General features: G+C 42.0%; 1 protein-coding gene across 9 annotated transcripts in view; it reads right to left on the reverse strand.

The window, feature by feature from the left end:
• LOC145530151 (phospholipid-transporting ATPase IB) overlaps positions 1 to 16,582 on the reverse strand; it is a 452,251-nt gene that overhangs the window by 138,037 nt on the left and 297,632 nt on the right. For all 9 annotated transcript variants that reach the window (XM_081551000.1, XM_081550992.1, XM_081551002.1 and 6 more), the window contains 2 exons: positions 9,173 to 9,247; positions 1,910 to 2,032 (listed from right to left, as the gene is read on the reverse strand). In XM_081551000.1, coding sequence (XP_081407126.1) covers positions 1,910 to 2,032; positions 9,173 to 9,247 — 198 coding nt within the window. The remainder of the gene's footprint in view (positions 1 to 1,909; positions 2,033 to 9,172; positions 9,248 to 16,582) is intronic.

The raw sequence follows: 16,582 nt of genomic DNA on the forward strand, positions 1-16,582 counted from the left end.
CAGACCGAGGTTGTCAGGAACTGCCCACACTCTTGACCTCTGTGTGGCTCAACAAGCCCCTCACTGTCAGGGATGCAGGCGGCAATTCCAGCTCCAGAAGGCGGAAAAAACCAATTTCCTCCTTTTTAGCTACAAATGAGCCAGCTGTCTCCAGATAATATTCCTCAAGTACAAAGACCTAAAGAGATATTCACATATACACAGGACAATATACAATCTCCCCACATCCGAAAAATAAATGATGATCCATTTCCTTTACAACTGAAAGCAAGACAACAACATTTTACCATCACTCAAAAAAAGGGGTAATAGGTCACATTGGAACTGAAGAGACTGAAACCATACTTTTGGAAAGCATTAAAAACATTTAACATGTGAATTCTCACACAGCACGTTCACTCCCTTGTTTTACCCCTGAAAATCCCTCCCATTTTCGGTTTTTAGGATTCAGATGAATACCATTCAGAGTTAAAGATTCTCTTTAACACTTGAAAGGTCAAACAACAGAACATTAGTTCTAAACCAGTAGTTTCTTCTAAATTACAGATTCATAAATGCATTTCAATCATGCTTTTCACCCTGAGATGAAAGAATTACTAAAGCCAGATTGAACTTCTTTAAAAATCTACACATCATACTAGGAACTGCCATATAGCTTGATCTTAACTAGTGACGGGACAACAGAAATGATAAGACAATGAGATTTTCCTACTTTAATGTTCATGATTTCCCTATTTCTTCCCTACGTTCTACATGCCACCCACCCCCTATCTTCAAAATGCCTGCAGGTTAGTCTCCGAGCACCCTCATCTCTGCTACCTTTCCAATGGGTCCACTCCCTACCCCCACCTTATGCAGCCTTTGAGTTCAAACTCTGTAGATCACAGATTTGATTCACATAAATGATGCTGAACAAAGAGACCATATTTCCCAAAGTGAACAAGGACACAATCAGTCACTCCCATCTCCTTGTGTGTGGAACACACGAGATCCAGCAGGATCCTTCATATTTTTTCCAGATGTGGACACAGCTCTCATGCTTTCCCGAACATGAGGCCGCTCTGAAGGAGGACTGTCACGACACGTGGCTCAGAACAAGGCCTTCAGGGACCGCTCTCTGCCCAGGACTCCCGGATCACCCTCTCTCAGGCCCCGGCGGGGGTCATGCAGGCTGGTCACACACTTAACCAGCACCTGCTGTCTTAACTGAACGGGGCAACAAGCCTCAGTTTCAGCCCCTGAAACCCCTCCTGCATGAACACTGGAGATGGAAACATGGCAATCGCAGGCGTGTGGGCATCTCTGCCTCCACCCCAGCCGGGCACCTGCCCTCCTCAGGGTGGGTCCTCACCGCTGCCCCCCAGACGTGGCTGGCCAGCCAGTGACCCACCAGACCCCTTGGCTACTCCTGATCGGAGGACCCTGCAACACCTAAGCCTGCTCCTGCTCAGCTCAGCCCTGGATCCCTACTTCTTGTCCATCTAGATGTCTCCTCTTTACTGATTCTCCAGACTGAAAAACAACAGCCATGTCTGACTCGATTTCTGCGTTCACCTCTGGCTGATTCTCCTCACTGGCTGAAGGAATAGTTCCCTGTCACTGAGAACCAGGCAGTGATGGAGCGAGGGCTGTGCCAGGCGATGGGGCTCGATGAGATATGGGAGGATTGGATCCTACAGGGTTCAGGGTATGGGGGCCACTGGCCACGTGGCCATCGGGGGTGCAGGTGGGGAAGAAGACTTTGTTAAACAGGAAGACTGGATGCTTCCTGCCTGATCAGGGAGCTCAGATTCCCCGGGCGTGCCCTCCTGGGGGAGGTCTGGGGCCTTGCCTCCCTTCAAGGGCCCCTTCTGAGCACTGGCGGGGTCACCAGCCTTTCCGAGGGGTCCCATGTGCACACGTGGCTCACCTTGGTGTTGAAGCCCTCGGCGTTCTGGGTGATCTTGTAGAGCTGCGGGAACCTCAGCATACTCTCTTGGCTGCAAGACCTCTCGAAGATGCCCAGCGTGAAGGGGGGTAGTGCTGTGAATATCTGCGGAGAGAAGAGCGAGCTGTTAGCAGAGGCCCTTCCGACTCCTGCCGCCTCGGAGGTTCAGGTCGACGTGATGATGCCATAACTTCAGGTCAAGTCCAAACCCAAGGTTCAGGGACTCCCTGGACGCCATCCCATCAGAGAAAATAAACAAAGGTCATTTTACATTGTTGCCTAATTAGCATAAAATTGACACGGAACACTAAGATCAACATCCTAAAAATGTGATTGGCCAAGAGCTTTGGTTCAAGGAACAACTGCCTTCCTTTGCAGATGAGCTGTGACTTTGAACCTGACATGGTGGGCTCTGTGCGGTGTGGGGGTGTTTTTCTGTGGGAGCCACGGCCCCATTTACCTTGATTTTATGCTCACTTTTCAGGAAGCACAATGTCCTTCACCACTTACTCAGTCATTTTACTGGGAATACATGATGGGTTAGATATTGTGATAACCCCCAGGGAGGGAGAGATTTAAAAACAGAAGAAGGAAGAAGGCAAAGAAGCAGGTCCCTGACCTCTCGGAACTCTGTCCACTGCAGAGGTGGGGACGCGGCAGCTGGCAACAGGCACAGAACATACATACACAACAGCGCACTCTGCAAAGTCACTCCTGGGGAGATGATGCAGGAAGAGGGGGAGTCAAGGAAGGATGCCTGGACCACAGAGCCTCCGGCCTGGAAGGTACTGCACCTGCAGAGTTTGACGGGATGGCTAGGGGTGTGAGTGGGAGGGAACAAAGGGCAGCAACCCCATGGAACGAGCATCTGTCACAAAATTCTGAGGCTCAAACACACACAGAACATTTAGGGGGAACTTGAGGTCATCCAGGGTGGCCAGGGACATGGCACGAGACAAGGCTGGGATGGAGACAGAATGACCTCTGGATATGCTAAGCAGAGGGTGCTGACCTTTCCCTGTCCTCTACAGCATGTGACAGGCTTCTATCTGTGTTCTGGAAAGAAAAAGCTGGATGCTGATGCAGAGGGCTGGAACAAGCATGTCATCCCAGGCCGGCAGACCTACAGGCCACCTCCTCCTCAGGTGTGAGCATGGTCGCTCTCTGCTCAGCACGGACTAAGTCCGTACCCCCAAGCGCCCGCCAAGCTCTGGGGGCTGTGAGAACTGAACGTGCGTCTCTAGAGAGTGCTGAGTGCATATCAGTTCCCAGCAGCCTAGACGTCCAACCAGGAGTCAGCCTGCCCTAAGTCTGCTGGGACAAAGCAACCAGAGTGCAGTGGGGTGAGGCCCAGGAAACTGGCCGGCTCCACCTTCAACCGGGAGCAGAGATCAGCCCCGGGATGTCCATGTTCTAAAGATCTCAAGGAGAAAAAGATCTCAATGACAAACGTTACAGGTAGGTGCCCACAGACATCTCAGAAGAGCTGCACACTCATTGTATATATAAACTCACCCTCACTGTCGGGCTGAAGGAGCGATCCACACATTGTGTACACAGCCACTATTTCTTCTTTTCCTTTTTTCACTTGACTTCCTCCTCCTACCTACTTCAAATCCTCTGGCCCTCTGCACCCCCAGGCTAACTACCTGCCAGATATCTCACCTGGATTGTAGTGTGCACACACACACACACACGTCAGGGATCATTACTTGTTTTTCAGAAACAATCCATTATACATACTTTCTTCATTGTATTTTGCTTGTTAAACAAAACACCATGGGGAGCCCCCAAGTTCCCAGGGTTTGACCCCAAAGCAGTCATTTTCATGCTCACATAATAATTCATACTATAAGTGGACCGTATTTTTTCAACCATCACCTATGGATAGGCATTCATCTTGTTTCCAGTTCTCTGTTGCCACAACCATCATGTAATAAACACCTAGAATATATTATAATATCTATCCTGTATCTTTTATTTCTCTGTGAAGGATTCCCAGAAGTAGGGCTGTGGGATTTTAAAAAACAAATACATTTTTAACTTCATAGGATGCTGCTTGGCTGCTTCCAGAAAAGGTCCCAATGGTTTCTTCTCTCTCCTTTCATGAAGGACACAATCTTTTCCCCGCTTTCCTATCAGCAATTGCTTGTTATATTCTATTTAATACTCTCCACTTAGAAAAACTGAAGATATTGACTACTTTTAAAAATAAACATTCCCTGGACCACCAGTGAGTCTGACCACATTTTCATGTATTTGCTGGATGTGAGGATTTGGGATTGTGTGCAACATCAGGTCCTTTGTCCATTTTCAATTCATGGTTTATCTGCTTTTCTAAGAGTTCTTGAACTCTGTCTTTCTATTATAAAATTTCCTCCAAATACACTTTTTGTCTACTGGCTTTCTTTATGGTTTCATTTGTCATATAAAATGCTTTCAATTTCTATAAGATCAAGAATAGCTTCTCAACATGCAATTACGTCAGGAGTTTCTTGCAGGATTTTTATAGTTTTACTTCTCAAATTTATGTCTCAAATTTTTTTTAAACTAATGTATCTATGCCGGATAAGAAAGGAGTCCAATTTTATTTTTCTCCCTATAAATAGCCAGTTTTGAGAACACAATCCAAACTTTTTCACTTCGCTAAATTATCACCTTTGACATTTACTTATTAAATTCTCACACATTACAGATCTAGAAGCTAGAACTGGGATTTCATGCTAAGTTCCCTGACTTACCCGTCCAGTTCTCTCAGTACCATGTTGATGCGGTTGGGGCAGCTTTACAGCAGTTTGATGTTTAGATAAGTCTACCCTCTGATTGTTCTTTTCTGAACATGCTTTGCATATTTACTCTTAGGCAGGCACCTGTTAATTCCACTTATACTTCAATAACATTTCATGCAATTCCCTTCCCCTACCCTCTCCCCCTCAATCATCCATCGGGATTCTAATTGGAATCATATAAATTTACATACCAATTTTGGAAGGGTTGATACTAAGTCTTTTATGATACTGTGTGAAAGTCGCTCAGTCTATACAGTCCATGGAATTCTCCCGGCCATAATACTGGAGTGGGTAGCCTTTCCCTTCTCCAGGGGATCTTCCCAACCCAGGGATAGAACCCAGGTCTCCCACATTGCAGAAAGATTCTTTACCAGCTGAGCCACAAGGGAAGTCCTCAGTATAAAAATTATTCCTATGAAAGGTAGAGTTCTAATTGCTATGTTGAAAGGAATTATTACTCTCCTTTCTAAATCCCACTGCTATACTAAACAAAAATAGCTAGTGATTGCCAGGTCAGAAAAAGCTATTGGTTTTCATGTATTTATTATGAATCTAGTCACCTTATTAGATTTTTTTATAATTTTATCATTGTCTTACAATTTTATAACTTATAATCAAAATCTTACAATTTTATAATTTTCTTATAATTCTATCATTTCTTTACTGGTATGTTCTGGGCTTTTAGATGTACAGTCATATGAACATATTTACACAGCCATTTTTGGTTCACATATTTGTATAAGCACAGAAATATTTTACTTTTTCCTAGTATTTGTAATAGCTATTTAATTTTCTTGGCAGTTGCTGAAAATTCCTAAACAATGCTGAATTATATAGTGATGACAGGAATCCCTCACTAATTTCTTATTTAAAATGAAACAGTTTCAGGATTTTACCATTTATGGTAGTATGGTACTAGTTTTTCATAAATAGTATGCATTACAGCCGATTGACTTCTTTCTTTATTATATTACTTAGATTCCTTATTTTGGGACTGACAGTTGGATTGACTCAATAACTTTTGCAGCATCTACTGATGGGATCATGTTTTTCTTCTTTACTTGACTGATACAGTGATATTTAGAAAGGTTTTTAAAGTTTTGAATCTCCTACATTTCTGAAACAAACCAATTATCTGTCAAATATTTTATCCTTTTGATACACTGTTGAACTCTATTTGCTGACACCTGATTTATAATTTGTACATTTCTGTTTATAAGTGAAGCTGGGATCAGTTTTCTTCAAATTCTGCTGGCTTGATAAAATTAAGTCGGATACATTTCTTTGTTGTTAAAAAGTCATCTCTTCACTAAAAAATGGATAAAATGTAACTGAAATCCATTTGATCGTGGTAGCTTTTGTCACTGGTGGTTTCTTTGGTCTCATTCTTTTTTTTTTTTTTTTCATTCTACCCATAAAATAAAATGATGTAAAAATCTGACTATGGATATAATTAACATCTAATAGGATGGCATTGATTCATGACTTCAGGATATGGAGGAGTCTGAAGTTAAGTTTCAGAGCTATTTAATTCAGCACCACGAGAATGAATCAAACATGAAGAGTTAAATACTGAAGAAGGAAAAGCAATATTGCTTGAAGAAAATGGGAAGAGAGACCCCAGCCCAGAAAAGTGGTCACTAACATTGTCTCAGATGTCACTAACTGCCTCTTGCCCTGGGTATCTGTGGAGCAACCTGGAGGGGAAGGAAATACTAAACAGAGGGTAATGACAAAGTTGGAATATGGGCTGGTAAGGGCTTCCCCGGTGGCTCAGTGGTTAAGAATCTGCCTGCAATGTAGGAGCCAAAGGAGACCCAGGTTTGATCCCTGGGTCGGGAAGATCCCCTGGAGGAGGGCATGGCAACCCAGTCCAGTATTCTTGCCTGGAGAATCCCATGGACAGAAGAGCCTGGCAGGCTATACCCCAAAGGGTCGCAAAGAGTCGGACACGACTGTAGCGACTTAGCACGCATGTACGCATAGATTAGACAGCAGTGTTGTAGCCATGTTAAACTTCATGATTTTGATCATCATACTGTGATTACAGAAGAGAACTGTCTTACCAGCTATGCACTTAAGGATAAAGCAGAAGGGACATGATGTCTTTTTAAAAAAGATTTTTTTTAGTTAATTGTTTATTTGTTATTTATTTGACTGCACTGGGTCTTAACTGCAGCATGTGCAATCTAGTTCCCTGACCAGAGATTGAACCCAGGCCTCCTGCATTGGAAGAGCAGAGTCTTAGCCACTGCACCAGCAGGGAAGTCCCAGGGACACGATGTCTTAACTGATTCCCAATCGGCTCAGAAATACATGTGTTGCAGTGTGTGCACGTGTTTGACAGTATGTGCACGTGTGAGTGTCTTGAGAGAGAATGCAAGTGGGGGCAAAATGATAATAACTGATGGATGAGGGTATACAGTTCTTTGTATTCTTTTTACATCTTTTCCCTAAGTTTCTATTTATTTCAAACAAAAGTTACCAAGACAGTTTCCAAGGGGGCGGGCAGACTTCCAGTCCTCAAAAGCACTGGCCCTTCCAATGACTGACTGTGAGGTCAATGACCCTCTGAGCCCACTGGACTTGACCGTCCCAACTCTCTGCCACCACTTCCTGGTGACCGACTTCCATATCGTGGCAACAGGGCCATTTCACCTGGGAATTCGCTTCTCAGCTGCAATATTCTCTCTCCTCTGGATTTTTAAATTACAGTTAAAAAATACATCCCCAACCCTAGTGGGTCAGACTGTAATGTGGATAACCACTGCTAGAAAGTTTTGCTAAAAATTTTGTTTTGTTTCTCAGTATCTCTGGGAAACTCTTTGTTAAGTTGGGACAGTGCTCAGGAATCCGCATTGTCAAAGAAATCCTGGTGATGCTCATGCATGTGGTCTGAGGACCACATTGACCAACACCATCCCACAGCCCATCAGCATCTGAAGTATCATAGCTACAAGTTTTCTAGATGACCCTGAACTGCCCAAGATGGCAGAGAACTAAGGAGAGGATTCAGTGCTCCTGCCTGAACATGAAAACAGGGCTAAACTCCTTTCATTGTGCAACTGGGTGATGTGTAAAACACAGCCTCTTAGGTCTCAGCCTTCCAGTTACTAATACTATGCGTATGTGGGCCAGGGTTGGCCTTTTCCAATACTAAATCACTGTAGAGCAGTCAGTATATTTCCCCCTGAATGGTCACATCATTTTAACCTACTCAAAACACTTCTAAGTCCTGCAAAGTTAACAACCTGCCCAAGGGGAGGCCCTTTCTATGTGGCAGGTGGTTAGAGTAGCTTTTCTAGCATAGGTGATAAATGGCCATCAATTCAGCTCTGTTCTCTCCACTTGTCACTTTTGTCTTTCCGGGCATAATTATTAGCAAAAATATACAAGTGTACTTTGCAGTGAGTAGTACTTGGTTATCAACTGATCAACCAAGATCTGAACTTGGTTCAGCACCATCTTAGTCCCACATGTGACCCTCTTCATCTGTTGAGCTCTACAGGGCTGAAGCTGTGTGTTTCATGTGTTGCATGCAGTATTTTATTAATATGTAGAGCACCTAGCAGAGTGGCTACTTAAAAAAAAGAGGGGACTGAGTGGATGGATGACTTGAATATCCAGCCACAAATGTATATACAAACTCTAAATATTTATAGCACCATGATTTATATTATTGTATGTCTGGTAACTTCCATCTATGCCTACCTATGATGGCTGTTTCAGAGTATAAACTCCCCCAAGGCAGAGAATGTCAGAGTTAGGGTCCAAAACAAAAGTGTGAAAGCACAATTCAAGAAAGGTGCCTTAAGTCACACCCTTTGCCAGGAAAACAAAAGGCTAAGTAGCTACTTAGTCATGTTAGCCTATAGTTGATATTTATTTTTAGCTTTTGAATTCATTACAGTCAAGTAATGAAATGAGAACTCGAAAATCATAAAAAATACCAAATAAGCTGAAGACCATTTGCCACAGGAGCTGGGAGTCAGAATTCATTATTTTAGCACTAACTGTGGGAGAAAACGTCCATTCACAAGGACACATATGCTTTTAAGAAGGACAGAAAGGACACCAGGTTAGGTTTTGTACATTCACATCTGTGTTGACAGATTCAGAAACAAAATTATGGAGCAGAATGAGTTTAGACACAGTTCAGAAATTTTTTTCTGGAGCTGCAAACATGGAAACGTTGCCCAGGCATTTAGTCAGGAGGTAACAAGGGTCTATTATCAAGATATATGGGTTAATAATTTCATGGGGTTATTCAGGAATGATCTGCGATGATTGAAACCATGTGTGGGGAGTTTGTGCTTCTGCAGGATGTGTGGCAGCAACGGAGGCCCTAAAGATGTATGTGAGCCATGGATGCAGATGAGGGACTTAGCGCCGCATCCCAGACACAAACAGCGCAGCCCCGCACGCCGTCAGAGGGAGAGGGAGAGTGCTTACTTACCACATTGTACAAGCCGATGCACCAACGTTCAAACAAAATCTGCCCAGAAAATCCATTAACGAAGGCGAACCAAAGCTGAAAGAGAAGGAAGTTCATGAAGTTTTATATCAATATTGACCTAAATGTTTCCATTCAGTAAAGGAATCGTGGGGAATGTGGACCACCAGCTGGACACAGCTGCTGAGGGACACGGAGCCAGAGGACTGAGGTTATTCCTCCATAAAATACAGATTCCCAATATCACAAATACCAACATTTTAAGAAAACTATACATTGAAGGCATTCATTGATTTTAAGAGGTAGCATGCACATATTTATAGAAAAGTAATTTATGTTTAATTTATATCTAATGTTTTGTGTCAGCACTTTCTCAATATGGGAAGGATCTTTACTTCATGTCCTTTTTCCTATAAAATTGACTTGATAAATATGACATATCTTTGTAGGACTTTCAAATAGATAAAAGTAAAAAAACAAAAACAAAAAAATCCCAGACACTCCACTGTTGGTCACATGTGTTCTTAGCTCATAAAGTACTTGTGTGCTCAGTCATGTCTGACTCTTTGTGGTCCCATGTACTGTAGCCCACCAGACTCCTCTGTCCACGGAATTTTCCAGGCATGAATATTGAAAGGGGTTGCCATTTCCTCCTCCAGGAGATCTTCCCGGTCCAGGGATTGAACCCACATCTCTAGCAGCTCCTGCCTTGGCAGGTGGATTCTTTTCCACTGAGCCACCTGGGAAACCCAATTTAAAGATTAGCCACCCCTAAAACAACAGTTTTATTCATGTGGCCTCCCAACCATGTGAGGCCTCAGCAATCAGTACTTCAACCAAACTTTTAGTGCAATGAGAGGCCAGATCCATACAAGATACAAACACAATTATAAAGTGTTTTAAGGGTCTTAACCTAATTTTACCAAGATTGTGTTATACTTTTCTTTGTCCTTTTCTCAAACAGCTGAGTGAACATTGATAAATACCTAGCAAACAGAACTATTTTATTGCTTATTTTAGTTAACTTATTGGTTTTTGTTGAAGGTAGAGTAGTAATATTTCTACTGCCCTCCCCTCCCTAATAGCAACTGACAGCAGCAAAAATAATTGAAAACAAAAAAGAAATAGCTATTTTCAATGAAACTATGAGATAGCCTTAGTTAAAACTACAAATGATGTAGAATAGAAACTGATCAATAAGATGAGAACGTCAATAGCAGACAAAACCTTCAGAGACAGGACTTCCCCAGTGGTCCAGTGGGTAAGAATCTGTCTTGCAATGCAACGAACCTTGGTTTGATCCCTGGTTGGGGAACTAAGATTCCCACATGCTGCGTAGAAACTAAACTTGTACACTGCAACTACTGAGCCTGTGAGCCCCAACTAGAGAATCTGGTGGTGCCACAACTAAGACCTGACACAGCCTAGTTAATTAATTAATTAAAAGAAAACAGAAAAAAAAAAAAAACACATTAAAAACCCTTCAGAGTAAAAAGGTTTCCAAGAAAGAAGTGAAACAAGCCCAGAAAAAGCAGAATCCGCTCTTATTTAGAGGGTAAGATTGATGTAGGGGTGAGTCCTTACTGATGTCCTGAGACTGATTCAACATAGCAGGCACACTGAGTTCAAGGGCAATATACACATATATGCCTCCCCTCCTCATAAGTGATGGAGGAAGAGAATGGCAGGGCCCAGTAGGGAGCAAAGGGTAATCAATTTGGCAGATGCTAATCGAGGTAAACCAAAAAGAAATAAATGCAAATTCACCTAACAGGAAAGCTGTAACACACAGAAATTCACCATGAGGTGTAGAGGCCTCCAACTCACCTGCAGAGAACAAATGGTGGTGAGGGAGGTGGTCACGACTGCAAAGGGACAGGTGACCCATGTGGAAGAGACAAAACATTAATGAGAAAGTGTTCTGAAAACCTCTGAAGTCCCCTCCCCTAGTTCAGTTCAGTTACTCAGTCGTGTCCGACTCTTTGCGACCCCATGAATTGCAGCACACCAGGCCTCCCTGTCCATCACCAACTCCCAGAGTCCACCCACACCCATGTCCATCGAGTCGGTGATGCCATCCAGCCATCTCATCCTCTGTCGCCCCCTTCTCCTCCTGCCCTCAATCTTTCCCAGCATCAGGGTCTTTTCCAATGAGTAGGCTCTTCGCATCAGGTGGCCAAAGTATTGGAGTTTCAGCTTCAATATCCTTCCAATGAACACCCAGGACTGATCTCTTTTAGGATGGACTGGCTGGATCTCCTTGCAGTCCAAGGGACTCTCAAGAGTCTTCTCCAACACCACAGTTCAAAAGCATCAATTCTTCGGCGCTCAGCTTTCTTTGTAGTCCAACTCTCACATCCGTACATGACCACTGGAAAAACCATAGCCTTCACTAGACAGACCTTTGTTGGCAAAGTAATGTCTCTGCTTTTTAATATGCTGTCTAGGTTGGTCATAACTTTCCTTCCAAGGAGTAAGCGTTTCCTTCCAAGGAGTAAGCGTCTTTTAATTTCATGGCTGCAGTCACCATCTGCAGTGATTTTGGAGCCCAGAAAAATAAAGTTAGCCACTGTTTCCACTGTTTCCCCATCTATTTGCCATAAAGTGATGGGACCGGATGCCATGATCTTAGTTTTCTGACTGTTGAGCTTTAAGTCAACTTTTTTGCCCTCCCCTAGGCGTCATTACAAAATAATAAAAAATAAACAAAATAATATGACATAAATAAATGGTCCACTATGAAACAATCTCCATAGAAAGAACCAGTTCAAAGCACAGAAAAATATTTTGAATGCTCTCGACAAGCCTAAAAGAGCTAAAGAAGATGTGACCTTTCACCGAAACAAGCTGAAACAAGACGTGTAAGATATCAAAGAGGGAAACAAATAATAAGAGGCTGATGGGACAGATTAAGGACACATAAACGAAATAAAAATGGGCTTCCCACATGGCACTGGTGGTAAAGAATCTGTCTGCCATTGCCAGAAATGCAAGAGATGCGGGTTCAATCCCTGGGTTGGGAAGATACCCTGGAGAAGGAAATGGCAATCCACTCCAGTATTCTTGCCTGAAGAATTCCATGGACAGAGGAGCCTGGTGGGCTACAGTCCATGGGGTCACAAAGAGTTGGACACAACTGAGCATCGGAGCACACACACAAAGGGAAACAAGACCCAGGATGGACACTGCTGAAACTAGTCTGGGTTGGGTAGTACAGGCTTGAGTAGAAAAATGCTAGGCAAAGGGCAAAAGTTAACACTGAATTTAAGAGAAACTGACAGCCTTTCAAATATAACAACAAAAGTCCGAAAAGGTGTACCTTTAAAAAAAATGTAGACTAGAAACAAATGTTCAAAGATATAATAGAAGAAAAATTCCTGAAATAGTCTAAAACCTTACTCAGCCAATAAACACAGAAGACACCCCTTGTCCCCAGAAAACAAAACAAAAAGATCAGCTACAAAAAGATCAAAAGCCATGCGTACCCTGATGTATCAGTTAATGACTTTTGAAATTTTGTAGTATCAGCTCTTTAATATATTCAACCAGGAAAACCAATTAGCCTACAAGGTGAAAAGTCAAGTTGGTGTCACGTTTCTCCAGCACAGTAGACGATACCAGAAGTCAGCAGTGAGTGTTCACAAGCCCGTAGGGAAATAAAGCTTGAGGAGAATTTCAGCAAAAGGAAGAAACCAAGGAAACAGCAAGAGCTGAAAACATAACATAAAATATGATGACAGAAGTAATACCAAATATGTCTGTTACATTAATAATACACTGAAAAATGTTGAATGGATTAAAAATATGAAACCCCAAATATATGCTAAGTACAAGAGAAATGTGAAAAAGAAACACTATTCAAATGAGATTGAATTCATAACCCTAACTTACAAAGTCCTACAATGGACGAGGCCCTCTCCTGCCATCTTGAGGTCACTGTCCTTCCTTACAGAGATGTAATGGCCTTCCACTGGTTCCTATGAATGCCAAAGGTGAATCCAGCTTTATTACTTTGAACCCAGACAGAAGGCAATTATGTCAACAGCATTTGGTTCATAAGCCACCTTTATCTCACTCTGTTGAAATGCCCATTAATATATAATGTTACCACAGTATTTGGGGAAAGTTTTAGGTTGTTTTGGTCTCACTCCATATACTGAAACTAATTACAGATGGCTTGAATACTTAACCATGATACCCAATGCAAAGCCTTAGGAGACAACAGGAAAAAAATTATTTTTTTGTATGTGAAATTGACTCTCTATATGACATTAAATTCAGAAATCATACAAAAAGAGAAATACATTTGAAACATTTCTATAGAGACAAATATTAATAAAGTTGAAAGAAGATAAATAAACGGTATATATAAATATGTATTTGTAACATCTATGAAGATCTAATTTCCTTACTCTATAAAGAGTTCCTCAAATAACAAAGAAAATGCCCAACAAGCTGTTAGGAAAACAGGCAAAGAATACAATTGCAGTGTGATCACAGGACACAAAACCACTTACAAATGTAGGAAATCTCATTTTTTGTGAAATACACACACAAAGGGATATCATTTTTCACCCAACAAATGGTCAAAGATTTAAAAGTTTGACAGCCTGAAAAAACAGCCACTTTCATACCCAGGTAGCAATACAGCACTGTCCACAAATATGTTTAATATATTTTTCCCTTGATCTAGCAATTTCACTTCTAGGAACATAATCTGTATCTTATAGCTATAATCATATAGCATCCAACATAAAATATTAATACTAGGGGGTTAACATGGCATTATTTAGAAGGATAAGAAACTAGGATCCCCCATGTACACTGGAGGCTCGTTAAATGGATATAATTCATCTAGAACAATGAAATACTAGGCAGACATTAAAAAAAGCAATATAGGTCTGTGCACATGGTAATGCTAAACTCTCCTTGATACAGTGTTACATGAAAAATACCAGGGTACATATTGAATGGCCATGGTTACATGGAGTAGATGTATACACTCCTGCATGCAAGGCAAATTTCTGGAAGACCCTTAAGAAATTGTTAATATTCATTATCTTGATGTAGCAGAAGTGGTCTCTAGGGGGTAGTATGTAGACTCACTCATACCTCTGTGAACTTTTTAAACATGTCCATGTTTTATTTAGATAACTGCTTCAAGCAGTTATTCTCAACTAGGGTTGATTTTGCCTCTGAGACACTTGACCATGCCTGGAAACCATCTGAGTGTGTTATTGGCATCTGGTGGGTAGAGGCCAAAGATTCTGCTAAATATCATAGGATGACCTGGAAAGCTCCCTACAGCAAGGAACTGTCTAGTCCAAGGTGTCAACAGTGCTACTACGAAGAAAGCCTGGATGAAAGAAATAGGTTCATGAGGTCAACATGATAAAGCTTTGAAATAATACTGTAACATGTTTGTTATAAGCAAAATAATGCCATATGACAGACTGCAGGAAGTCATGCTTGTATGTGTGTGTGTACAAGGTGGGGGTTCAGAAAACTTTGCTTCTTTTTGAGTAACTCCCCTCTGGGCTGACCTCGTACATAGAACCACAGGCCCTACACCTTAGAGACTGTGGAAGCAATGGATGTGACTGAAAAACTGGACAAAATTACATCCCTAAACTAGAATATATCTTGATAAATTATCACTGAGATATCACTTTAAAGACTGAGTGAATTTCTTGTAACTGTGACATTCTAGTTGTTGAAATTCACAGTAAGAGAAAAAAAAAATCCTAATAAATCAAGCATGTCTTTCTCAGCATTAGCCTTCGCCCTGAGCGATCCTAACCAAGTCACAATTTTCAATCTTCACTTCAGATTAACATCCCTGATTAGCTGAATGTTGAGATATTTCCTCTAAGCAGCCAGTGTTATGATTCTGTCCAAGTTGGCTCTGGCTGAGCCACATGTTTCTTCCAAGATTTTCGATATGTTTGTACTAATTTTTATCAATTGCAGGTGCTGCAGCTTTTTGAAAAGTATAAGCCAGCTCATTTTCAACATTTCCAATTTAGTTTCCATCTTCATTCAAATAATCCATCATTAGATGATCAGATCTGTTGATTTCATTAGAAATATTTATTTGGGAAAGGAAAAAAATTAAAACAAAAATAAACACAATTCATCTCCTAAATTCAAAATCCATGAGCTGATTTTCTCTTACGCTGTAAACACTCAAACTTGATTTTATTTTGGCAAGATCTCCCTAGGTGAAATGGAAAAAGTAGAACACACTGTATTTTAAAATATTTATATAAACGTACTGAGTTTTTACTTTATTTATCCACGAGACAGGTACACGACGACTCCCTGACACACTGTAAAATCAGACTTTCACACTGGTTAGTCATATACAAATGCTAATTCATCTACTAAAAGAGAAAGCACTGCCCAATTCGTAAACATCAATGTCAATTTTGGAGCACCAGGGCTCCAAGTCGCACACCCAGGCACACAGCCTGCAAAGCAGACAGACTGCCTGCCCCTCTGCGGTGGGGTTACTTGGACCATGGCTTGCTACAGTCATTAAATCTTACTCTTCTGTACTAAGGGGCAAAGATTCCTCTGCCTTCACTCTGCTGTTAACTAGGAATGATATTAAATGGCTGCAGTCAAAGCAGAGAGCCAGGCTTTGCCCAGAGAGCCTCAGACTTGTGAACTGGTGGGAAGACTGGCCAGCAACATGGTTTGCCAAGCTCCTGGGGTTTCTCCTGCTCAAATGCACCGCTGTTAGGAGCAAACTGACCCAAACTTATTAAATGGCTTTTCCTTCTTGGAAAATGATCCTTTCTTGCTTTAACTGCTGCCCTTCTGCCAAGAATGCAGTAACCATCCTGGCTGACTGCAGACTCCTGTCTAGGGTCCCGGCCGCCACTGTACCACCTCGGCAGTTAGCCCTGCTGCCGCTCAGAGTCTGAGCCCCCAGCCCACATGCTTGGGTGATGGCTTCGTCCGGGAATGGGCAGACCTGCTCCTCAGTTTACTCTGCTCTTCCCAGACCCACGGTAGAGGGCTGAAGTGGAAAAGTACCCTCCAGAGAGTAGTTTAATAAATCAGCCACAGTTCCTCACTAAAGTGGCAGCAACACTGTGATCTACTGATGCGCAGATGGGTCTGAGCCGATCAAAGTCAAAGCACTCCAGTCTTCTTGGAATTTGATCTGGCAATATGTATCAGGGTAAAAAAAGAAGCACACACCTCACCTAGAAATTCTATTTTTAGAAGTTCATTTCTCATAAATAAAAGCACCTGTATGTTAAAATATGTCTTCTTTTGCAGTACTGTTAACAGTGGAAAAACAGATCCCTTGAAGTTCTTTATTAGGGGGTGAATGCAGCAAGTCTAAATGTAAAATCTGTATGTACATGAATGAAGGAATGTGTACCAGAGAATCAGCATGGA

This window comes from Giraffa tippelskirchi, chromosome 12, assembly GCF_054371585.1.
Source record: "Giraffa tippelskirchi isolate mGirTip1 chromosome 12, T2T-mGirTip1v1.2.pri, whole genome shotgun sequence".
Classification (NCBI taxonomy): Eukaryota; Metazoa; Chordata; class Mammalia; order Artiodactyla; family Giraffidae; genus Giraffa; species Giraffa tippelskirchi.